This window comes from Triticum aestivum, chromosome 2A (assembly GCF_018294505.1).
Source record: "Triticum aestivum cultivar Chinese Spring chromosome 2A, IWGSC CS RefSeq v2.1, whole genome shotgun sequence".
Taxonomy (NCBI): Eukaryota; Viridiplantae; Streptophyta; class Magnoliopsida; order Poales; family Poaceae; genus Triticum; species Triticum aestivum.
In genome coordinates, this window is record NC_057797.1 from 21,452,521 (window position 1) to 21,476,077 (window position 23,557).

Genomic DNA, 23,557 nt, shown 5'->3' on the forward strand with positions numbered 1-23,557 from the left:
CATGATATTCTTCTGATTGGCCATCTTTGGTCGAGTGCTTGATGGCAGACAGCTTCACAAAGCAAGGATGGCCTCACAGGCCGTCATTCGCTCAACCATCAGGGGATGGCGCTCGCCATTGGCCTGTTCGCGACATGCCACTTCGCCTCCGAGCTCACCTTGCACGTTTCCTGCTGCCCCGATACGATGGCTCCAAATGTGTTCGCTGCCTCGTTGCTGAACTGATCGCCCGTCGTTGCCGAGCATTGAATTTGCTAGTGCAGATTGTGGCTATTTTGAATAAAAGAAGTGTGTCCAAGCTGGATGCACCTCCACGTTAGCTATTGCAGTGTTGTTTGGCATTGCCATGGATTGTCACAATCTCGTTTGCCCAAGCATGCAAGGTTGCCGTTGATAACGAAAAGGGAAAAAGGAAACTCTGATCCATACGAGAAGAGCAATTATTGCTGGTAATTTAGAAAAAAAAGATGGAAAGCAAAAAAACTGGGATTTTAGAAAGAAAAAAAGATGCATAGAAATAATGCGCTAGAAGGAGGGCTCGAACCTCCGACCTTGTGGTTAACAGCCACACGCTCTAGCCAACTGAGCTATTCCAGCTTTGGTGCTAAGTTTATTTACACGGTCGAACATATTGTTTTTAGCATTCTTTTAGGCAATATCTGTTATTTTAATACGAGGAATATATGAAATTTATACATACACGTAGTCCACCTAGCGATGAATACATATTATCTACTGAAAATTTATTTTGGTTAAGTCAATTTTCTAGATCATCATATTAAGATTCAACGATTGTTGCAACATTTTCCCTCCCCTAATCATTTCTCTTCCGATAAAATCGACTAAGCCAAATTGTGAAAAATATTTTATCTGTGTACTAAGCTAGCGATTATTACGCAATTAAAGTGTATCCTACACCGACCTGGACGCACCTCAACGTTATGTATTGCGGTTCTTTTTTGCATTGCGATGGATTATCACAATCTCGTTCACTCAACCAGTTTTTGTCTACATTAGTGTTTTTTATGTGGTCTATATTTGTGTTCGTTTGACTCATTTTCTATTGGTTATGTGGCTATTCTTTTCCGCACAAATAATATCTTGTTGTTGCCATTGATAGTTAATTTTTTTTCAAGAAATTATAGATTTTATTAACTCAAAAAAGTGTGAAGAGGATATAAGCATACGCACTACCTCTGCATAGGATGCACATAGCCAATACTCCTGATGCATCACACTAGAGCTCAAGACTTGTACATGTGCAACACAATGTTGACCCGAGACATGATGCAGGTGAAGATCATGATCGCATATGCAGACATTCAAGTCACAACAAGATACGATCCTTACCGAAGGTTCCGAACAACGAAGCTCGCCGTCACACATGTTACAGAGATCAGCGAGAGATCAGGTCACCATCACTATCAAAATACCAATTTGGGACACTCCATCAGTCCTGCACCGTCCCCATGCCCTGATGTCCTCATCTGTGGTGGTAGGATCGTCCCCATGCCCTGATGTCCTCATCTGTGGTGGTAGGATCAATCCGCAAAGCGTACTAGTCGTTGTCACCGGATATGTAGATCTAAGACCCCCTGTCCAGCTGTAGCAATCGCCTACCAGCGCAAAACCACGCTGTCACATGTGTGCCCGAGGAAAGAATCATCATATTATGACGCATCAGGTTGATGTTGCCTCCTGTGAAGCTACTGACAGGATCGTGGTCATGGACGTCTCACTAGCAAAGATCACTGCAGCACAATCATGCCCTCTGCCTCGAGCGCCATCCATACATTTATTCTCAACACCAAAGGCAACCGGAGGAAAGACGTCCCCACCGCTACCTTCACTGACAAGTGTCCCGACTTAAACTGACCACCAGTCTCTAGAAACGACGAATGGAAGGGAGGATGAAGAGGTAGGAGAGGATAAGGTTGTGGATGCCTTTGAATGTTCGTACTGATACTGAGCCTCTTACAATAAGATAGATGTGATGTGCAACTCATCTTCATGGAGACGTGAAGTTCAAAATCGATTATACCTATTTGTTAATTATTAAAAAATTCATTATTTGGAGAGAAATGGCAAACATCCCAGGAATAGATAGTCAACCAAACATATGAATTGTTTTCCTCCTCTTCCCCACAAGTGACTCCAGCAAATAGTTTTACACGCCTCCTGCAGGTACCACCACCGATCTGGCTCTCCTCATTTGGTCTTTGGGCCATGGAGGTCGGGCGGATCCCAAATCCTGCTTCATTTTAGGTGTTTTTTCAGTTTGTTTAGGGTTTGTGTTTTGCTCAGGAAGTGAGGCAGTGGTGGCTCTCTGAAAATGGAATAAGGTTCTCCTCGCCTAGCCCCGGTTCCAGTGGTTGCATCTAGCATCGTCAGATGTTGTGTCTCATCTTGCAGGATTTAGTTGGTGTTTGTCTTTGTGAATCTTTATGAATCTGGTATTCGTTCGTCTGTCTGCATGTGTCTACATGTTGGATATTTTTTTATGTATGCTTCTTTTTATCGGCAACGGTTGTTGTTCTGGTATGTTGGTCCTTTGGGGTCTTCGCACGACGACTTCTCGACAATCTACTCCAACAAGGTTTGTCTGACTCCCATAAGGGAGGCGCAATGCCGCCGGCGTGCCTTCAGCTCACTTAATTGCTTGTAGTCGTCGGTAGATGGTCTATGAACATGGATATTCTTTATATTACTTACAGTGTTCTTTGTACAGTCATAATGTTTGATGAATAGATTGAAATTTTTTCGCACAAATAAAAACACCTCGGCGATAATAAAATATGAACACTGAAAATGTCTGCTTATACTTCTACACCTCCAAACAAAAATCAATTAATATACAATATATCTATTTTACCCCAAAAAAAATATACAACACAAGTACACAACCAATTGTAGGTATCGTCCCAAAATACTGGCTAAACCTAAATTTTTGCTATTACCCCAAACCTAACAAATACCATTACAGATCACCAGAATTGTAGTAACATATGTACCATTTCCCTTGTGTGCTCCGGCGACTCGGGTGAGCGTGTGGCACACGCAGGGAAAGGCCATGTCGTATGTTCTCGCTGACTATGCACTCACCGCCCAGGAAGGCACGCGCGCAGGGAGTACATGGTCGTTGCTTTGATTTTAATTTGGATGTCGGCCTTTTGAATCCTGTGTGCATCTTCTTGAATGTCTACACGCTTGGTAGTACGCGCTGGACGGTGGGGAATGCAGTGGCCTGACAATTCTTGGGAAGCATCCGGTGAAAAAGTCTAGCCGGTGCGATCTACCGGTGGCTTTGCCTGTTTGACTTTAGATCATGTTACTAGTACTACTTTATTTAATTACTGACAGCTGAACAACACCTGCGTTGGTAAATGTCTATCTACAGCTGAACAACACCTGCATTGGTAAATGCCTATCCTTCACAAACGGTATGCTGCTTTTCCTGCAGCAATTCCCATTGCTACCTAGAAGAATCAATAAGGGATGCTTTGCAACAAATTATATTTGTGATCCGAAGTGCTAATATGTTGAAAAAAAATCAAGAGCGCAGGAGCATTTTTTCCTTTTTACGTTTTCTGTGTCTTTGTGTTTTCTAAGCGTATATAGTGTGTCAAGAGTCAACAAGGCATCATTGGGCAGATACTAATCTTTATGTGTATGCCTTATGGTTGAATATACATGTCGAGTTTTGAGTAGATCTAGAAATTCGACCCACAAGAAGTCCACAATAAGAGGCCTAAAACCCTCTCCATGTCACACCATAAACCCTCGACTCCCAAGAAGGCCAGCTTAGTTTTGTCAGAGGACACCTTGGGGAAGCTCAGATTTGTCCCACATCCCATAATAGAACTACTCAAGTTAGTCAATCGCAAACTTAATTATTCCCACTTGAGCTTTGGTTGAAGCAACTTTTATTCAATTTATGTACCAAACTCTTCATTAACCAGCCAATCACATCTAGTTCATTACATGTTTGACGAATCCAACACAATGCTGTGCTAGATCTCGTTTGTACTTCACACACTGGCACCCCACTAGCCCATTCGATCATTTGTAGTCTATATAAGTGCACACCATTTCAAACACAGCACACACACTCACTCACTTGAAAGAAACCACTAGAAGGAGAAGGCCATGGGGCGACTAGCAAGGAGGGCTCGTCTCCTAGCCTCACTAGTAGAAGCTTTCTATATCATCCTCGCAGTTTCCCCGGTAGCAAGTGATATGACAGACAGCCTCGACCTGCTATGGGGCAACACACAGGTAGAGTACGATAGCAGCGGCCGCCAAACCGTTTCCCTGTCTCTCGACCGCTGGACGACGTCCGCATTCCGCTCCAAGAGCATGCACCTCTTCGGGAGGTTCGACATGGACATCAAGCTCGTCCCCAGAGACTCGGCCGGCACCATCACCACACTCTATGTAAGTGATCCTGAAGTGAACCTGCTAGATTTCTCATGTCACTCATGTTATTGGTATACTATATATCTATCCTCGGGTTAACCATTAGTTCTTTGTGCTGCAGATGCTGACAGAGGGGCCATGGGAAGAACACGATGAGGTCGACCTCGAATTCCTGGGCAACAGCTCCGGCGAGCCATACACCTTGCACACAAACATTTACGCCAGGGGAAGGGGCGGTCGGGAGAAGCAGTACCGACTTTGGTTTGATCCCACTCAAGATTTCCACACCTACTCCATCCTCTGGAACCCAAAGGAGATATTGTAAGTTTCCCTCTTGCTATCCGGCGAATATAACTAGTTCTTCGCAATTTCCAGCATACATATGTGGTGCTAGTAGAGCCTTTTTAACATGGTTCCTCTTACCTCATCTTTTCACATGACAGTTAAGAGGATGGAGTATAAGCTCAAAAAATCTGCATTCTATGTAACATTGTTGATTTCGTTAAGTAGTGGACCTCATTCTAAAAGTGTTGTGATAGTGGTAAGCAACTCTGTAATTTAAAAGCACTAATTAAACCCAAATCACCTCCGTTTGCAGGATAATTGTCGATGGCACGCCGGTCCGGCAGATGAAGAACCAACAAAGAAAAGATATCCCTTTCCCGCTGTACCAGCCAATGAGGCTGTACAGCAGCATCTGGAACGCCGAGGACTGGGCGACGCAAGGTGGGCGCGTCAAGACCGACTGGTCCCAGGCGCCGTTCACCTCGCTCTTCCGGAACTACAGCGCCGTTTCCTGCGTCTCGCAGAAGACCGCCTGGATCTGTGGCCGAGGTTCCAGTGACAGCAGCTGGTTCACTCACGTCTTGGACGAAGAGGGGCAACGGAAGCTCAAGGAGGTGGACGAGAAACACAAGATTTATGACTACTGCGTTGACTCGAGGAGGTACCCTAATGGGTATCCTCCAGAGTGTGGGTCACAGTAGGAGTGGTTAATTAACACTACAAAAAACTTGTTAATTCATGACAAATTTCCCATGACGTTCTTCGAAACTGTCATGGACCGAGCTGCTACAGCCGCGCAAGCCCGCTAGAGCCCGCTAGAGCCCGACTGACCGTTCCTCATATAAATAGCTAACCCTAAGTCCCTCCTCCTCGGCACCTCCTCTCTCCCGATTCCCCTTGTATCCCACACACCGCCGCCACCCACCACCTCCTAGCCTCCCTCCTCCATAGCTCACCGCCGGCCATCCCCCGCCCCTCTTCTCACCTCGCAGATTCAGCAGCTGCCAGATCCACCGCATCCCCAACCCATCCACCCCTCTCGCAACCCATCTCTCTCGCTCTCTCTCTCGGCGACCAACATCCGGTGATTCCAGCGATGACTGCCGCCGCGCAGCAAACTAACGAGCTGGTCTACGACCCCTCCGTCCTCCATTCTGGCTGGATCCGCTGCTCCCGGTCTATGGCGCTCTCCCGTGACCCCTAGACATGGCTAGGGTTTCAGCTGCTGCGTAGCATCCATCGCCGTTTCATCTCTGGCGGATCCTCGCCGTCGCACAGCGCGGCCCTCACGCCCTATCCGCCTCCTGGATGGCGCTCCCTAGCTCGGTGCGCTCGTGCGTGTTGGGCTGGACAGCGGCGACCTCGACCTCTTCTGCCACGTCTCCGCCCCGGCCGTGTATCTATGGCGACCTCCTCTGCCGCACGCCGGCGGTGGCCGGCTTGCACTGCAACCCGTGCATCATCTACAAACCACTTCAGTGAGCACTTATATCTCTGCCTGTCTCCTCTGCTCTGAGCCCGTGGCTGTGGCATACACTGTTTTGTGGTCATTGAGCTGAACTTGATCCATGGTTAGTTAGGGTATTGGTGCTGTTTGGGCTCGATTAGCTCGATTCAATGTTGTTTCGTCTTGAGCAAACTTGTTATCTTGTTGAAATGAGAGGGTTAAGGTAGGTGCTGCTGCTGTTCGCAATCATGTATATGCAATTGTACGCAACCTGAGTATATGTGTTGCATTTGTATGTCCTCATGTTTAAAATTTGTGTCTGGAAGTTATTACTAGATCTACTATCCCAATAATTTTCTAGTTCCTAAATCTCATGGTAAATCTGGAAGTTGCCTTGCATATATGTGTATTACGCCATACTAGTAAACTTCTAAAAGTAAGTGGAGCTGAACCTTTATAATGCACTCTGCATTCTGCAGATTACGCTTTACTTATTTGCATGTCATGCTATATGAACAGGCACTGCGGTTGTGATTGTTATGCTGGGTACGATGCTCCTCATGGTCCCAGTAATGCGGCTAGTATGGAAGAGGCACTAGATCCTTGTGGTCACATTCCTTGAGCTCTCGCTGATGGAGGATAAATGGAAACAAGTGATCATCTAGTGGAGAAAAAGGGCAAGTTACAACCTCTTTGCTCTTCCTGTTCGTAATAAGAAAGAATCCTTACTGCAGTGTCCCATTTACTTGTAGCTTTAAAAATTTCGATACACAATATATATGATGCTTCCATGCTTTTTCAAGTTTTTTGCAATATTTTTTTCTCTACATTGCAATCAGAACTGAATGTTCGATTGGATCAGGAAGGTAACATTGTGAGTAGGCCTTCTTGCCTGTTTACTTTTCAATTGGATCAGGTGTTCATGTAAACAGGATAGCTCCAACTCTTGTTTCAAGAGTGAGTAGTATGCTGAAACTGCATTCTAGTAAATAGGGGCTACTTCTTAAATCTGAGAAATTTAAAACCAATCCTCATTGCTGACTGGTGGTGTATATATAGTAATGGTATATGAAGATGATCTTGGCAAAAAATCAGCTTTTACCCCTTTGAAATATATGTACAGAATTTCCAGATCTAATCTGAAATGTAAATTAGGAAATGCTAAGCATTATCTTTGACCTTTAAAACAAAAAACCTACTGTATGGACAAACACAAATCATACTACTGTTGTTTGTTTAGAAATGTTGAGTATTATTTTGTTGGTGGGTTTATACGGCCTCAACTTCTGCTGCTATAGTACTTGAGTTTGGTGACCGCTTCCTCTCTGAATCTTTAACACTAAATATTCTCTGAATTTCTTTTGTATCTTGTACACTGCAGGGTACCAAGTAGAGACAAACTGCAGGGTACCTAGTAGAGACAAACCGCTGCATTGTGGTATGTGGCCTTCTATCAAGATCTAATTCAGATTTGGATTCCACTACTATGATTTCTCCGTTATTTCCATATCCCAGCTCAATTGCTACTGAAGTGCACCTATTTAGCTGATCTAGTTCATTGTTATGCATTTTTAACCAGGGTGTGATTTTTCCACTAATTTGTGGTGGTTAAATTTATCATCTCATGCACTCGAATCAATGTAAACCTATACATCCTAACCACCATCTTAGTACCTCTTAACAGAACCATTTGCCACTTAGTTCTATAGATCTATTAGTCGACATGGCATTTTTTGTTAGATTTATATGACCTCAAATGCTGCTGCTATAGTACTTGAGCTCTGCAATGTATGTTCTGTTATGTTGTCACAGGTCAACTTGATTAGACTTTCATTTGACAAATTTATATTTGGATTAATTTGTAGTAACCTCATGTTTATTGTTATTTTACACTAGGTACTTTGTTATTCTCATTTGTAGGCACAATAAGATTTAAGGATTTTGTAAAGCATGTAATATGTTTTTTAAGTTTCTTCTTCTACTATATATTTATATCTACAAATGTCTAATGTTGCTGTGAATATGGTAGGTATGTTGCCGTCCAAACATATAGTTGCCATCAGGAGGGTCGACGACAAGAACGGAGGGTCGGCGACAAGAACACGAGTGACAACCTTAGTAGTTTATATGTTTTGTTGATGTAAATTGGATTGTACCGGTTCATAATCCTTGTTGTGTGATATATTTTGTCCATATATGTTGTATATTATCATTTCATGGACAATATTATAACGTGCTAGGTTGTAGATACCTATGGATGGTTGCATATTGAGTGATTTTGTCAATATATTGTATATTATAATTTCATGGTGGATATTATAATCTGCTGGGTTGTGGATACCTATGCATATTGATTGATTTGTGTAACGTTTGGTACTTTGGACATATTGTCTTGGTCCAAAATTGGCATTATAATTTATGGAACACATTATGCTAAAAGTGTATTTGATCATAATTGGGCTAAAAGAAATGGATGGTATCAAATTTGAATTGATACTAAATTCATGACAGTTTCTGTGACGAAAAATAGTGTCCACGTAAGTAGCCATGTCATTTCAGTTAGTCAATTGAAAATCCTACGTGGCATTGGTCCATGACGGTCTGTTCCGTCACAGCCAATTTGGGCTTGGGCGGGCTTGAGGCAGTTCCATGACAGCCAAGAACCGTCATGGAAGCTAAGGTATCAAATCATGACGCGATATACATGACGGATTTCAAGTCCGTCAAGGATGGGCACGCATGACAATTTTTGGTTGATCTGTGACGGCCAAGGACCGTCATGTATTAACGGACTTCTTGTAATGTAACATAGTGGCTACAAAGAGCAAAATGAGTATCACTGGATTCGATCAGTTGCTTCTATCCTAGTTTGATTAGTACCAAGAGGGAAAGGGGTATTACATGCTGAGGCGTCTTCACATAGGCATAGTGTACCTTGCTTGCATGAACTTTTTTAAACAAATGGTGATTTTTTTAATAGATGGTGAGATTTTTAGTATACAGTGAACATTCTATAAATACATGATCATTTGTTAAAAAAAATGTTCATGCATTTTATTCATGTTTTATTTAAAAACATTCAGGTAATTTTAAATTATTTTCACACTTCTAAAACTAATGTCATGTACTGAAAAGGTGTCCATGTTTTCTTTTGTGTTTTTACATAAAAACGAAAATCTGATCAGGGCAAATAGAAAACAAATCAGTGAAGTAAAGCCCTCGATATCTAGGAGAAATGGCGCGACATGCTGAACTGTGACCCGAGCCCATGACGCACATCCATGCGTTTCATCGACTGTTTGACTCACGGAGCATCAAATAGGATCGATCCCCTTTCATAAGGAAAAATAAAATGATCTTACGTTTGCGAGGCCCAAGAGGATTTGTGTGCAATCTAGGATCGTTGACATGTTGTTTATCCTCCCAAAGTTACTGAACGCACGCACAGACTTTCTCGAGCAACAGGAGTTTACCAGACAATCCTGGTGTTTTTGGGTCTTCTCTTGTCAAAGACATTGTTTACTGTTTGTTGGACAAGACTGGTCTTAAATGGTTGGATTGGGCAACAACAACGCTGGCGCACCGTTTCTTTTCTGGAGGTTTTTTTTAGAACTAATCTTGCAGTTCATGTTTGTAAGGTGATGATGTGTGTTGATGCTTACAGTGGACCACCTTTGCTTACAACAACGCTGGCGCACCGTTTCTTTCTGGAGGTTTCTCTTTCCATAATTTGATTGCATGCATTTTTTATATGGTGACCCCATTGGACGTCAGGAACTATCCTCTCAATACCAAATGATATAGTGTAATATTACCCTTATATAAAAAATAATTATAGGCCCCCCCATAAAAAAATCGGCCCGAATGGGCGACCCAGCAGCGAATGGGCGACCCAGCAGCAGCATGCTTGTCGATGCAATCGCGGGAAGAACCATGAAGCGGCCATGCCGCGGTCCAAAGGAACAAGACAGCTGCAGCCCATTGCTCGATCGGTGGAGGGCGCGCTATGCTGACGTTCTTCACGGAATCGTGCGAAACTGTGCACAGACTGATCAAACCGAAGACGCCGAGAGCGAGATCAAGAAGACGCGAGCCGACAGCTGGATGTGGTAGGAGGATCCCACGGCCATGAGACAGCAGCTGCGTATGTTCGCGCCGCCTGTACCTAGGGTTTGTTCGCTGGTCGTGTTGACCGACTGCCCTAGACAGTCTTTTTCCCGATCGCTTGATGCGGGTTTTTCTCTCTCTCTCACTGGCCGTCATGATCTAACAGCTATTTCCTGAAAGATATACAGAACTTAGAAGATCAATAACGGATGCTTTGCAACAAATTATTTGTGATCAGAAGTGCTAATATGAAAAAAAAGCAAGAGCACAGGAGCATTTCCTCTTTTTACGTTTATGTGTGTCTTTGTGTTTCTTAAGCATATATAGTGCGTCAAGTGTTACCAAAGCATCATTGGACATAAACTTACCTTTAAGTTTATGTTTTATGGTTGAATGTACATGTCCAGTTTGAATAGATCTAGAATTTTTTCCCACAAGAACAGCACAATAAGGGGCCTAAAACCATCTCCATGTTTCGTTCGGCTCCCAAGAAGGCCAGCTTAGTTTTGTCAGAGGACACCCTGGGGAAGCTCAGATTGGTCCCATCCATAATAGAAAGTACTCCAGTTAGTCAACTGCAAACTTGGTTATTCCCACTTGAGCTTTGCTTCAAGCCAGTTTTATTCATCAACCAGCCAAAGATACCCAGCTCATTATATATTCGACGAATCCAATGCTATGCTATGTTAGATCTCGTTTACAGTTTGTCAGACACACTAGTCACCCACTGGCCCAATTCACTTGTCTATATAAGTGTACGTACGTAGTACACCATTTCAGACGCAGCACACTCACCCACACTTAACAGTTAACACCAGTAGAAGTAGAAGACCATGGCGCGAGGAGCAAGAAGGGCTCGTCTCCTAGCCTCGCTACAAGCTATCTACCTCATCCTCGCAGTCTCCCAAGTAGCAGGTGACATGACCGACAGCCTCGACCTGCTATGGGGCAACACACAGGTAGAGTACGATAGCAGCGGCCGCCAAACCGTTTCCCTGTCCCTCGACCGCTGGACGACGTCCGCATTCCGCTCCAAGAGCACGCACCTTTTCGGGAGGTTCGACATGGACATCAAGCTCGTCCCCAGAGACTCGGCCGGCACCATCACCACGCTCTATGTAAGTGATCCTGAAGTGAACCTGCTGCTAGATTTCATGTCACTCATGTTATTGGTATATATGTATGCCCGGGTTAACCATTAGTTCGTTGTGCTGCTGCAGATGCTGACAGAGGGGGCATGGGAAGAACACGATGAGGTCGACCTCGAATTCCTGGGCAACAGCTCCGGCGAGCCATACACCTTGCACACAAACATTTATGCCAGGGGAAGAGGCGGTCGGGAGAAGCAGTACCGACTTTGGTTTGATCCCACTCAAGATTTCCACACCTACTCCATCCTCTGGAACCCAAAGGAGATATTGTAAGTTTCCCTCTTGCTATCCGGCGAATATAACTAGTTCTTCGCAATTTCCAGCATACATATGTGGTGCTAGTAGAGCCTTTTTAACATGGTTCCTCTTACCTCATCTTTTCACATGACAGTTAAGAGGATGGAGTATAAGCTCAAAAAATCTGCATTCTATGTAACATTGTTGATTTCGTTAAGTAGTGGACCTCATTCTAAAAGTGTTGTGATAGTGGTAAGCAACTCTGTAATTTAAAAGCACTAATTAAACCCAAATCACCTCCGTTTGCAGGATAATTGTCGATGGCACGCCGGTCCGGCAGATGAAGAACCAACAAAGAAAAGATATCCCTTTCCCGCTGTACCAGCCAATGAGGCTGTACAGCAGCATCTGGAACGCCGAGGACTGGGCGACGCAAGGTGGGCGCGTCAAGACCGACTGGTCCCAGGCGCCGTTCACCTCGCTCTTCCGGAACTACAGCGCCGTTTCCTGCGTCTCGCAGAAGACCGCCTGGATCTGTGGCCGAGGTTCCAGTGACAGCAGCTGGTTCACTCACGTCTTGGACGAAGAGGGGCAACGGAAGCTCAAGGAGGTGGACGAGAAACACAAGATTTATGACTACTGCGTTGACTCGAGGAGGTACCCTAATGGGTATCCTCCAGAGTGTGGGTCACAGTAGGAGTGGTTAATTAACATAGTGGCTACAAAGAGCAAAATGAGTATCACTGGATTCGATCAGTTGCTTCTTTTCTAGTTTGAGTAGTACCAAGAGGGAAAGGGGTATTACATGCTGAGGCTTCTTCACATAGGCATAATGTACCTTGCTTACATGGTAGTATATCCTAGAAAAGTTGTCCATTTATTCGATTGATGGTGATTGATGATAGACATTGTAAGAGGGGCAATATTAAGTAGTACTAGTAATACGTTTTTTTAAGTTATTATTTGACGTGCATGTGCGGAATCCTCTCTAATTTAGTTTAACTCAGGAAGTTCAGACGACAGACTCCCTAATATACCCCGTGCGTGTGCGTGTGGTTTCGGTAGTGAACCTGATTCCTGAAGTGAAAAGACAGGATGTGGTTATGGAAGAAGCTTTTGCGTCTAATTCTCTCGTTACTTGGAACTCGGAAGTTGTAGCCAAAAGCTCAATTTGCATCATATAGGAAATATCTATGCTGCTTCAGACTTATAGTATACAGTCAAAGCAAAATATTGGCTCTAGCTTGAGAAGAAAAGCACAAGGGAGTTGCACTTGACAGAGGATGAGACTTAGAAGGACCAGACCAGCTTCTTGTGTGAATGGTTTGCTTCAATGGAACGTCTTCAAGTAACCATAAACGTCGAGAGTTAATGAGGGAAATACAACGGCGATCAGGTGTCAAAATGATATGAACTCAGCCCTACCATCCTTCAATGGATATATTCGCTCTTTTGACCAAAATCACCATATTAACGGTTACGAGCCAATATGGCAACTTTGTTAAGTTACTTTTAGGTTGCACACTTGCAAAAAACATGCAATTGCATGCGTCCAGCTCATGTACTGGAGGCTATATTTTTTTGAAGAAACACAAACGACTAGGAACACTCAATTATATGCGGCCGGGTGTGCAAAAATGAAACAAATATTCACCAAATAAAACCCTAACACCGGCGTAAGCAAGAAGACACTGAGCAACAAAACGTGGACAAATCTAGTCCGGCTAGTCACTGTCCCAGAAGTAAGAACAAACAGGCCAGAGGATGACTTTCGAGACTGACGACTTTGACTCTTCGATTCCATGTCAATCTGGCAAGGAATATGCCCCCCGGAGCTCAGAAAATGCCTTTTTCTCAGCTCATAGTTTAGTATTTAGTCAAGTCTTTGCCTCTACTATGCGTCCATGCATGACTCACACACATGAGCCCAGAAAAGTTTGAAGAACAAAAGGGCTAAGGTGGATGATCTGCCTTGTGAATAACATGCCGACAAATTTGTGGCTGCATTTTTTTTACCGCAAGACACATTAATTAGACGACTTGACAATTCACAGATTAATTACAGAAAATCGGGCTAAAACCAGTACAACCACACAAACCGTGAAGGAACATGAAAATATCAGGGCACAGCTGGCCGACCTACCACACAAGAGATATAGCATGCACGCCGTTGATGAGAGAATCATGGCGGAGGTAGCAGACAATCATCGTCGTAAGTCACTCCTCTCTGAGCAAGCGACTCTGACATTGCCACTAGCAACCACCCCCTCACAACAATGGCCGCGCGATGCCAAACTAAGAACACCCAAACAACCGGGCCAGACACGTCGAGGACGAGGGGCAACTCGGACTTCAATGACGAGCCTCACGGAAGAAAGTTGCAAACCTTGGGCTGGAGATCGTCGAGCACTGAAACACCCTTTCACAAGGAACCCGCAAGATCCCCGAATTCACCACTACACACCACCATCGCCGCCACACATGAGCGTATCCTGGACTACCGTGCAAATATAATTTAGTAAAATTAGTACGTGGGTGTAGCAAAACTCGATGTGATTGTACGATGCGCATGTATGTAGTACGTACGTGTTGTGTGTATGTGTAGTCGCAGCAAATGAAACGGTGAGGGTGTGAATATTCGTGGTCCACGTGCACGCAGGTTTGTTGGTAGAAATGGCGATCCGCGTGTGCGAATCCTAGTCAATTAGCAGGCGAGACAAGGAACCGAGACAGCGTTAGCAAGCAGAGGCAAAGCTGCTATTTGGTGCAGCGCTGGTCCGATCCGTTGACAGAGAATTTTATTTTCTTTACGGTTAGCTCGGACTTCACTCAACTTGAGGTATACTTTCTCAACTCTCAAGTCTCAGCAGCAAATTAAAGTGAGACACGTGGAATATCAATCGAAGAATACACGCGTTTCAAAACGAGGAAGATGCTGCTGCCGAACACTCCTGGCCTGTATATATATATATATGCCACCCAAGCGCTTCTCTCGCCCGATCGATGTATTCAGTTCTTCAGTTTTTGCTACTGCCTAGGAAACCAAGGTCAGGGAAACCGGGTAGCATCAGGTATGTACCTATTTATTGGCTTTTGCTGTCTTTTTTGAACAAACCATTTTCTGCTCCATATATGCATGCATCATCCTCACATGCATACTACTGGTTTTCCATCTACCCAACTCAAATATCGGTCTTAATTTTAGTTCTAATTTTCCTGCCAAAAATGACCCAGATATATTATATATGAAGTTCATCAAAACTACAAAGCACCAAAAACATAACAAAAATTGCATCACGGTCCTTAAAACGATGGCGCGACTGCTGTCATCACAATAACGAGCCGCCGGCGTTTGCTGTCACTGAGGCAGACCATGTCGATAATAGCCGAGAAATTTTCGTGCAAAGCACGAGCGCCATCAAGGCTGGAGGCATGTTCCGCTTATCGTTTAGTTTAATAGTAGTTTTGACGTAGACATGCATGCCAAGTTCTTCCAAACTGTTCTGTTCGAATCACTCTATCGTAGACGTTTGGTCCACGTAGAGGTCGCTCGAGAAGTTCGATCAACGAGTGTGTCGCTATCCAGAACTCCACATGCTTATCTATGTGATAACCTCCGAAAATCAAGTGATCTGACATTGACATCTCAGGTAGTCACGAGCCTACACGTACGTGCCTCAGGCCTTTGACTAACACGAGCCAAACGCCATGGCTCGAGAGCTCAAGGTGCTCGGCGCGCTGGATGCCGCCAAGACGCAGTGGTACCACTTCACGGCCATCGTGATCGCCGGCATGGGCTTCTTCACCGACGCCTATGACCTCTTCTCCATCTCCCTCGTCACCAAGCTGCTGGGCCGCATCTACTACTTCGACCCGAGCTCAGCCGCCCCGGGCTCGCTCCCGCCCAACGTCTCGGCCGCTGTCAACGGCGTCGCCTTCTGCGGTACCCTCGCCGGCCAGCTCTTCTTCGGATGGCTCGGCGACAAGATGGGCCGGAAGAAGGTCTACGGCATGACGCTCATGATCATGGTGCTCTGCTGCGTCGCCTCCGGCCTCTCCTTCGGCTCCACTCCGAACTCCGTCATGGCCACGCTCTGCTTCTTCCGCTTCTGGCTCGGCTTCGGCATCGGCGGCGACTACCCGCTCTCCGCCACCATCATGTCTGAGTATGCCAACAAGCGCACCCGTGGCGCCTTCATCGCCGCCGTATTCGCCATGCAGGGGTTCGGCAACCTCACCGGCGGCGTCGTCGCGATCATCGTCTCGGCTGCGTTCAAGGAGCGGTTCGACGCGCCCGCGTACAGGGACGACCGGGCCGGCTCCACCGTCCCGCAGGCAGACTACGTGTGGCGCATCGTCCTCATGTTTGGCGCTGTCCCGGCGCTGCTCACCTACTACTGGCGCATGAAGATGCCCGAGACGGCGCGCTACACGGCGCTCGTCGCCAAGAACGCCAAGCTGGCCACGTCCGACATGGCGCGAGTGCTCAACGTCGAGCTCGTCTCCGACGAGCCGGAGCAGCCGCTGCCCGTCGGACATGGTGACCGCGAGCAGTTCGGGCTCTTCTCCAAGGAGTTCGTTCGGCGCCACGGCCGGCACCTGCTGGGCACGACGGTGTGCTGGTTCGTCCTCGACATCGCCTTCTACTCGCAGAACCTGTTCCAGAAGGACATCTACACGGCGGTGGAGTGGCTGCCGAGGGCGGACACCATGAACGCGCTGCAGGAGATGTTCAAGATCTCGCGCGCGCAGACGCTGGTCGCGCTGTGCGGCACCATCCCGGGGTACTGGTTCACGGTGTTCCTCATCGACGTCGTCGGCCGCTTCGCCATCCAGCTCGGCGGCTTCTTCTTCATGACGGCCTTCATGCTGGGCCTCGCCGTGCCGTACCACCACTGGACGACCCCCGGGAACCACGTGGGCTTCGTCGTCATGTTCTCGCTCACCTTCTTCTTCGCCAACTTCGGGCCCAACTCCACCACCTTCATCGTGCCGGCAGAGATCTTCCCGGCACGGCTGCGGTCGACGTGCCACGGCATCTCGGCGGCTGCCGGGAAGGCGGGCGCCATCGTGGGGTCGTTCGGGTTCCTGTATGCTGCCCAGAGCACTGATTCCACGAAGACGGACGCCGGGTACCCGCCGGGCATCGGCGTCCGCAACTCGCTGTTCGTGCTCGCCGGGTGCAACGTGGTCGGGTTCCTGTTCACGTTCCTCGTGCCGGAGCCCAACGGGAAGTCGCTGGAGGAGCTCTCCGGTGAGAACGAGGTGGATGACGCGCCTGAAGATGCCTCATCTGCGGCAGCCGGGGAGGACAGGAGCACGCCGGCACCAGACGTTTGATAGAAGTTACAGAATATGTTTGCGTAATGGCATTATCACTTGCTGCATCGGCTGTCAAAGCATTGGGTTGGAGTGCAGTTTCTTTTACTCTGATTGCAGGATCTTGTTGGAAGCAGTGGAAGAAAAGAATCTACTGGTAAAATATGGACATTGGAAGATCAGACCGGTGCTTGCAGATTTTCTCAACTCCTTCAGTGTTAGCCATATTCCTAGATCTCAAAATCCTATTTCTCACAATCTAGCAAAGAAAGCTTTCTCTATCAGATCTTTCCTTACTTGCTCTTTTCTATGTAGCAAGGCTTCTAGATGTAAATTCAATATGGCTTTGAAAACCATATCAAAACTACTGTATGTACACTGTTTAGGCTGTTAATGAATAAAATGTGAGCCCTCTATGAGGGTTATGGTTTGCCAAAAAAAAGAAAGTTTAAACACACGTTGTCATCCGCCATTTTCCTGTGACACCAGACGCTCCTCGCAGGTCTCTGGTGTCCACAGTACCATAGGGTGTTACCCACGCCTCGGGATTCATCGGGTGTAGAGATTGAGAGTTTTTACGGTGCATCATACTACCTAATTTAATCGGTAGTATTAAGTTGATCTGATAGTTAATATGATTCGACTCAAAGGATAACTTGATAATTTTCTATTAGGCGTGTGCTTAGATTTATCCTTTCACGTGAATCAAATAATACTGGCACGGGTAGGCCTCCGTCCACCATGGCGTGTGCAGCTAGACGTCGGTCGCCGCCACCATTCTCCATGTCTGTGCGGTTAGACGTCGGTCGCTGCCAGCATCCTCCATGTCATGTGCGGCTAGCCGTCGGCCGCCACCAAGTCCTCCGTCGCGCCCTTGAGTCTCCTACACCATCCTCCAAGCTGTGTGCGGATAGCCACCAGACGCCACAGGTCCTCCGTCGTGCTCTGACTGGAGCACCTGCCCCACCATCTTGATGCAGCCCGCTTTCTTCCGCTGACGGCTCCCCTCCGCCAGCCGCACACCCGTGCCCTTTTGACAAACGTTTTGATTGATTGCTAACGTGAGAAGTACTCCGGTCTTGATTCATGCGCTAATTGATTTATAAGTATACTTGTGATCTGCCTCGTTTTGGCTAGCTTGATCTTTTGATTGCTTTGGGATTTGAATCGGCCTTGGGCTTGGTCGAGGTCTTGACGAGATCGATCTGCTGCCTAACAGCTTACCTGAAGCTTCCGTTGAGAATTTGTGGCAGTGGGCAGCGCCCAACAGGTATGGAAGTGATTCAAGATTTCAAGGAATGATTGGATTGGATCGATCCTGTCATTGGAATCTACTCGGGAGCTTGCTTTTAGAAGAACGGTTGTAAGATTTATAAAAGTGAACTACCCAAAGTGCCCCTAAATCATGAATATACTACCAGATTTCTTCTGTAGTATGGCTTAATCTGGAACGTTGGACTGAAAAAAATAAACGGTCCAAAATAACTTGATGTACTGTAAAAGGTCTCTAGAGATTTACTCCATGCTGCAGAGAGATGTCTGCGCGGCGCTGCCGCCCACCGGCCCGTGGCCAGGGCCGCGCCCGCCCCTGCCGTGTGCGCCGTGCCCTGTCTAGCTGCGCCGCTGCGGTGGTGTCGTGGAAAGACGAGATGCGATCAGAATTGGCGATTTGGGGAGGCGGTGCGCCCTTTGACCTATCGTGTTCTTGTTTTTTAAATGAGGGAACATGTCGTGTTCAATACGGTGCAAGCAGGCAGGCCGCAGCTATTTTTGAATGGGAAACGTTTCTACCTGTGCGCCGGTCGAAACGTTATGCCGGACGCACGCGGGGCTTGCGATTGCGTACGATCGTGGCGACGGGGGCGCTCCTCTCGAACCGTTTTTTCCCCGCACTGATTCATCCCCTTCCTTCGTCTCCTTCCTTCGTCCAAACACAGAAGAAACACGCGAGGACCTTGAGCCGCCAACTACTGTCCCCATTCGGTTGCGCCCGTTAGTGGCTCGCGCACGCGTATCCCCTCACGCACAACGCCACGTCGCGCCCCGCCATTCCAATACCAAGACATGTCCGCGCCTCGCTGTGCAACATCCTGCCCCCTCCCCGAGGTTGTAACTCGCCATGGCCGCCATTGTAGCCTTGGCCTATTTGGCCACAATTCTCTCCCTGCCCCGATTGCAACACCGTGCCACTCGTCGCTGCAAACATAACTCGCCGTTCGTGATTCACAATATCCCACCCCCATGAACCTCGCTGGGTTCGTCGGCGCAATTGTAGCACCATGGCAGCCATGAAAATGGTTTGTAGCAAATTTCATCACCTATTGTAGCAAAATCGACTATGGTTGCAGCAAAACATCATCATCGTCGTTGCGGGTCGCAGCTAAGACATGAAGTTTGAAGCTTTTTTCAATGCCGGTTGTAGCTTTTGTAACCGCCAGTTGCAGCTTTTCGTTGTCACCCATGGCTTTCGTCTTTACGGTTGAAACATTTTTCATCTATGTATGAAGCCTTTCTAGTCGCCAGATGAAGCTTTTTTATCACTGGTTGCAACTTTTGGTGGTCGTCCATAGCTTTCGTCGTATACTGGTTGATACTTTTTTAGTCGCTAGTTGAAGCATTTTTCGTTATCGGTTGTAGATTTTTTGGTTGTCGGTTGCAGCACTGGGCATCTCTCAGCGAGGGATAAGTGAGATGTTACAAGCATCAGGGATGAGCGGCGGCGAGCATGCCGGCGAGCTGCGGTCATCGCCACCGGAGCTGCAACGGTTGCCCCAGGAGTTAACCGCGGGGTGCGGCGGTTGCATGGGCGAAGCTGGTGACGAGGATGGCCGACGTGGGGCTGGGACCGGCGACTAGGAAGGCCGGCGAGGACGACTAGCGAGGACGTCCGGCGAGGGCCACGACCAGAGATGAGGACAGCAGGCGAAGGGCAGCGAAGGGAGAGCGCGTGCGGGTGGCGAGAACGAAAGGGACGATGAGATCGATGCAGATGGATTTCCTCGTACGGGTGCTGCGTTGACCAAGAGGAGGGGCATCGGATGGTTCCAAGCAACCAAATCAGACGGTTGCGCGCTGACCGGCCCAAATTTAGGCCGGTGTGCCGGCGCAGAGCTTTGCCCTTTTTGAATGGGCTGCAAGCATGGGATAGGACCACTGGGCCATGTCGGGTGACACCAAGAACGTGGGCTAAAAGGCTTGGTAGCCTCTCATATTGTCTCAATTTCCTTAATTTCCATATTCTCAAAAAAATGTACGTAATATACATTGTCTACATCAATTCTTTTGACAAAAATGGTGGGTATTCAACTGAATACCCATGAATTGAACTGGGCCCGCCCCTGAGTAGCCGGACGATGCGTGTGCATCGACGTAGCTGCATGAGTTTGTATGGATTTGAGATATGATAATTGAGTTGTCCGGATATGGATTGTATTTTTTGAGAAGCGCCCGGTCAGTGCCCGCAGACGCGTCCGCTGGCGTTTGTCGGGCCAGACTTTTAAAGTTCGGCTTTAGATGCTCTTACTTCTAGAAAAAACCATGGGTTATCCCCCGACATGGAAAACGTTGATCCCCATTTTCAATTATTAATCTCGAATTTGATTTACATTCTTTATAACTAGGCAATAATCAAGATAATTAATGTGAAATATACACATTCATATACTATCCATTCCCCCAGGCAACCTTTTAAAAGAACACACATCTAGACCAATCAGTCAAATCAAAAAGGCTAATTAAACAGGCACAACGTGTATGCCGTCAGCTGCATTGACTACTGCTGCTGCATCATCCAGAGGCTGACCTTCTTCTATCTCCCCAGTAATCTCCTCAAGAGATTTTCCCTTAGTTTCCGGCAATAGAAGAGTGAACACAATGCCAACTAGATTGCAACCAACAAGGACAAACAACAAGATCTTGAAACGGCACCTCAAGAAGGAGAAGGCTAACACGCCGAAGATGGCACCGATCTTCCCGACCGCCCCCGATATACCATGGCATGTGGAGCGCAACCTTGCCGGGAAGAGTTCCGCTGGAAAGATAAAAGTTGTAGTGTTTGGCCCAAAGTTCGCGAAGAAGAAGATGAAGCCATACATGACGGCGAATCCATATTTGTTGTTGTTGCATTCTAGCCATTTATCATAGGGGATGGCAAGGCAGAGTTGAAAGACCGTCATCATGGTGAAGCCGAGCAATTGGATTTTCACGCGGCCTATGCGATCAATGAAGGCGACCGCGAAGAAGTATCCTGGCAATGTACACCCCGCTGCGATGGCCATGTGCACTGCAGTGATGTCGATTGTTCGCTGGAACGGATTGTCAGCTTTATGATACCTAGCCACTTGACAAGTATTAACCTTACAGACTTCATCATCATGACCTTTAAGCAGCCCGACTGTAGTAAAGATGTCCTTCATACAGAGGTTGAGGGAGTAGAAGGTGACGTCAAGGACGAACCAGCAGACGGTGGTACTGAGGAGATGGAGCCCATGACGTTGGCGAAACTCCGAGGAGAAGAGGCCATACTGGTCGTGGCTGCCGAGATTGTCTTCTTCTGGGACGATGTGCATGCTGAGGACTGCGGACATGTCCGCTGCAGCCATGTTTGCGTCCTTGGCTATGAGGGCCGTGTACCGTGCCGTCTCTGGCATCTTCATGCGCCAGTAGTAGGTGAGCAGTGCAGGAACGGCGCCAAACATGAGAACAATGCGCCAGACAACATCTATATTGCCTGGCGATGATTTCCTGAAGACTTGTGATGTGATCATGCCAACGAGCCCCGCCACAACATTTCCGAAACCCTGGAATTAGTTGGAAATAAAGTGTGCTTATATTGCAATTGCTATGTATATAAATTAAAACAGTCAGGGAGGCAATAATCGTCTTCCTTTGTCTAAAGAACTAGATAATCAAGCCATGTCATCCTTACTTGCATGGCGAACACGGCAGACATGAAGGCACCGCGGGTCCTCTTGTTAGCATACTCAGACATAATGGTGGCCGAGAGTGGGTAGTCGCCGCCGATGCTTACGCCGAGCCAGAAGCGGAAGAAGCAGAGCGTGATCACGACGCTTTTGTAATTGCTCTTGCCGAAGGTGAAGCCGGAGGCGAGGGAGCAGAAGACCATGAGGAGTAGAGTGACGCCATAGATGCGCTTCCGGCCCATCTTGTCGCCAAGCCAGCCGAAGACGAGCTGCCCAGGCACAGTGCCGCAGAGGGCGGCCGCGTTGATGTAGACGGAGATGTAGGTTGGTATCGGGCCGCCTGTGTAGTACCTGTGGCCGATGAGGTCGACGACGAGGGAGAGGGAGAAGAGGTCGTAGGCGTCGGTGAAGAAGCCCATGCCCGCGATGCCGATCGCCATGAAGTGGTACAACTGCGTCCTAGCCACGTCCAGTGCCTGCAGCACCCTCAGTTGCTGGTTGCGAGCCATGGTTCCTTGCTATTTTCCTGCCGTTTGTTGTTGTTGCAGTGATAATCCTGCAGACAGATATGTATATGTGCGTAGAGTGGCCCCTAGAGTCCCATATGAAATTGTACGTTGCTTTCACGCAGTTAAGGTTTTGTTCAAATATTATTATTGTTTTGTTACTAATAATTAGGCTTAATTTCCTAAGACAGTTCATTGTTGTCTCCTAAGGGACATATGTTGCCCTGCATGCGTTGCCAAGATGTTAGAATATGATTGTGCACCAAGACACTAGCATAAGGTTAACTGCAAGATCCAAGACCTTGTTGGATGTGTAGCTGCATCGTCCAGATGGCCACTAAGTTTAGAGGAATGAACATTTGAGAAACGGCCGAAATCTCCATGCGATATCTGAAGCAAACTCATGAAATAGAAAATCTAAAAGAACTCATGAAACTGAAAGACTAATGGTTAATATATTCTTGACATTGTGGTAAAAAATATGTCACTGGAATACTATTTAACCTGTGGATCTACTGAAAATTTCGTACTGGATCTTTATTAATTGTGTGAGCGACAAACTTGGCAGGAATCTGCCGCCGGTCTTCGTGCGTACGAACCACGAAGTCTAGCTTGGACGGCAGGAACCAACTATAATAAGAATTATTTTTGTGTTCATCCATGCAAGAAATGATTGGTGCGTCTTGAGAATATATTAGAGGGTCTGTGACACACTGACGCGACATGTTGAGATCACACGCGTCTTAGGGTATATCCTCTGGAATCTGGTGCAGATTCCAGTTCCGTTAGACTGATATTACCAATGTAGTTGACTGCAACTTGCAAGCGATGGTGACTGCGGCCCACGGAGACCAGCTGCGAGCGAGAACACCTCCTGTTGTGCGGTAGTGCAGCCCGGTGAAGTTGGAAGCTGGTCTGATTCTTTCATCCCCTTTCCCCTCTCCCCCTCGTGTCGGCCCCGCGGGCGGCCGAGCGAGCCAACCCTAGCCGCCGGCCTCCCTCTTCCCCCACCCGTCTCCCTCCCCCGCTGCCGCCGGCTAGAGCCGCGGGGTAAAGCCCTGGTGGCACCGGCGGCGGCCGGAAGCTTTCCCCCCCTTTGCTCAGCCTGGGGTTGGGGCGGGACGATCTGGCCGGGCGGGGGCGCCGCGCTCGCGAGGGGCCGGCGCC

The 23,557-nt window shown here is 47.3% G+C and overlaps 4 protein-coding genes, 1 long non-coding RNA gene and 1 other non-coding gene across 6 annotated transcripts; 4 read left to right on the forward strand and 2 right to left on the reverse strand.

The window, feature by feature from the left end:
• Positions 1-523: 523 nt before the first annotated feature.
• TRNAN-GUU (transfer RNA asparagine (anticodon GUU)) lies at positions 524-597 on the reverse strand. The gene has a single exon. It is a non-coding gene; the product is annotated as a tRNA-Asn (tRNA).
• Positions 598-4,146: 3,549 nt separating this feature from the next.
• LOC123187131 (xyloglucan endotransglucosylase/hydrolase protein 24-like) lies at positions 4,147-5,402 on the forward strand. Its single transcript, XM_044598909.1, has 3 exons — positions 4,147-4,434; positions 4,538-4,737; positions 5,015-5,402. Exons 1-3 carry the CDS (start codon positions 4,147-4,149, stop codon positions 5,400-5,402), a joined length of 876 nt encoding a protein of 291 aa, XP_044454844.1.
• A 2,121-nt stretch (positions 5,403-7,523) lies between these two features.
• On the forward strand, positions 7,524-8,455 carry LOC123187134 (uncharacterized). Its single transcript, XR_006493836.1, has 2 exons — positions 7,524-7,586; positions 8,178-8,455. It is a non-coding gene; the product is annotated as an uncharacterized lncRNA (long non-coding RNA).
• Positions 8,456-11,062: 2,607 nt separating this feature from the next.
• LOC123187132 (xyloglucan endotransglucosylase/hydrolase protein 24-like) lies at positions 11,063-12,340 on the forward strand. Its single transcript, XM_044598910.1, has 3 exons — positions 11,063-11,373; positions 11,476-11,675; positions 11,953-12,340. The coding sequence occupies exons 1-3, from the start codon at positions 11,089-11,091 to the stop codon at positions 12,338-12,340; spliced, it is 873 nt and encodes a 290-aa protein (XP_044454845.1). The 5' UTR covers positions 11,063-11,088.
• Positions 12,341-14,683: 2,343 nt separating this feature from the next.
• On the forward strand, positions 14,684-17,489 carry LOC123187129 (probable inorganic phosphate transporter 1-4). Its single transcript, XM_044598906.1, has 2 exons — positions 14,684-14,714; positions 15,294-17,489. The coding sequence occupies exon 2, from the start codon at positions 15,352-15,354 to the stop codon at positions 16,981-16,983; it is 1,632 nt and encodes a 543-aa protein (XP_044454841.1). The 5' UTR covers positions 14,684-14,714; positions 15,294-15,351; the 3' UTR covers positions 16,984-17,489.
• Positions 17,490-20,696: 3,207 nt separating this feature from the next.
• On the reverse strand, positions 20,697-22,393 carry LOC123187130 (putative inorganic phosphate transporter 1-13). The gene is made up of 2 exons (XM_044598908.1): positions 21,890-22,393; positions 20,697-21,761 (listed from the first exon to the last, which is right to left on the reverse strand). Exons 1-2 carry the CDS (start codon positions 22,391-22,393, stop codon positions 20,697-20,699), a joined length of 1,569 nt encoding a protein of 522 aa, XP_044454843.1.
• Positions 22,394-23,557: the final 1,164 nt, after the last annotated feature.

Coding starts and splice junctions, on each gene's coding strand:
- LOC123187131 (XM_044598909.1), top strand. CDS start 4,147: ATGGGGCGACTAGCAAGGAGGGCTCGTCTCCTAGCCTCACTAGTAGAA. Junction 4,435..4,537: donor GCACCATCACCACACTCTAT/GTAAGTGATCCT, acceptor TTTGTGCTGCAG/ATGCTGACAGAGGGGCCATG. Junction 4,738..5,014: donor TGGAACCCAAAGGAGATATT/GTAAGTTTCCCT, acceptor CTCCGTTTGCAG/GATAATTGTCGATGGCACGC.
- LOC123187132 (XM_044598910.1), top strand. CDS start 11,089: ATGGCGCGAGGAGCAAGAAGGGCTCGTCTCCTAGCCTCGCTACAAGCT. Junction 11,374..11,475: donor GCACCATCACCACGCTCTAT/GTAAGTGATCCT, acceptor GTGCTGCTGCAG/ATGCTGACAGAGGGGGCATG. Junction 11,676..11,952: donor TGGAACCCAAAGGAGATATT/GTAAGTTTCCCT, acceptor CTCCGTTTGCAG/GATAATTGTCGATGGCACGC.
- LOC123187129 (XM_044598906.1), top strand. CDS start 15,352: ATGGCTCGAGAGCTCAAGGTGCTCGGCGCGCTGGATGCCGCCAAGACG.
- LOC123187130 (XM_044598908.1), bottom strand. CDS start 22,393: ATGGCTCGCAACCAGCAACTGAGGGTGCTGCAGGCACTGGACGTGGCT. Junction 21,762..21,889: donor CTGCCGTGTTCGCCATGCAA/GTAAGGATGACA, acceptor AACTAATTCCAG/GGTTTCGGAAATGTTGTGGC.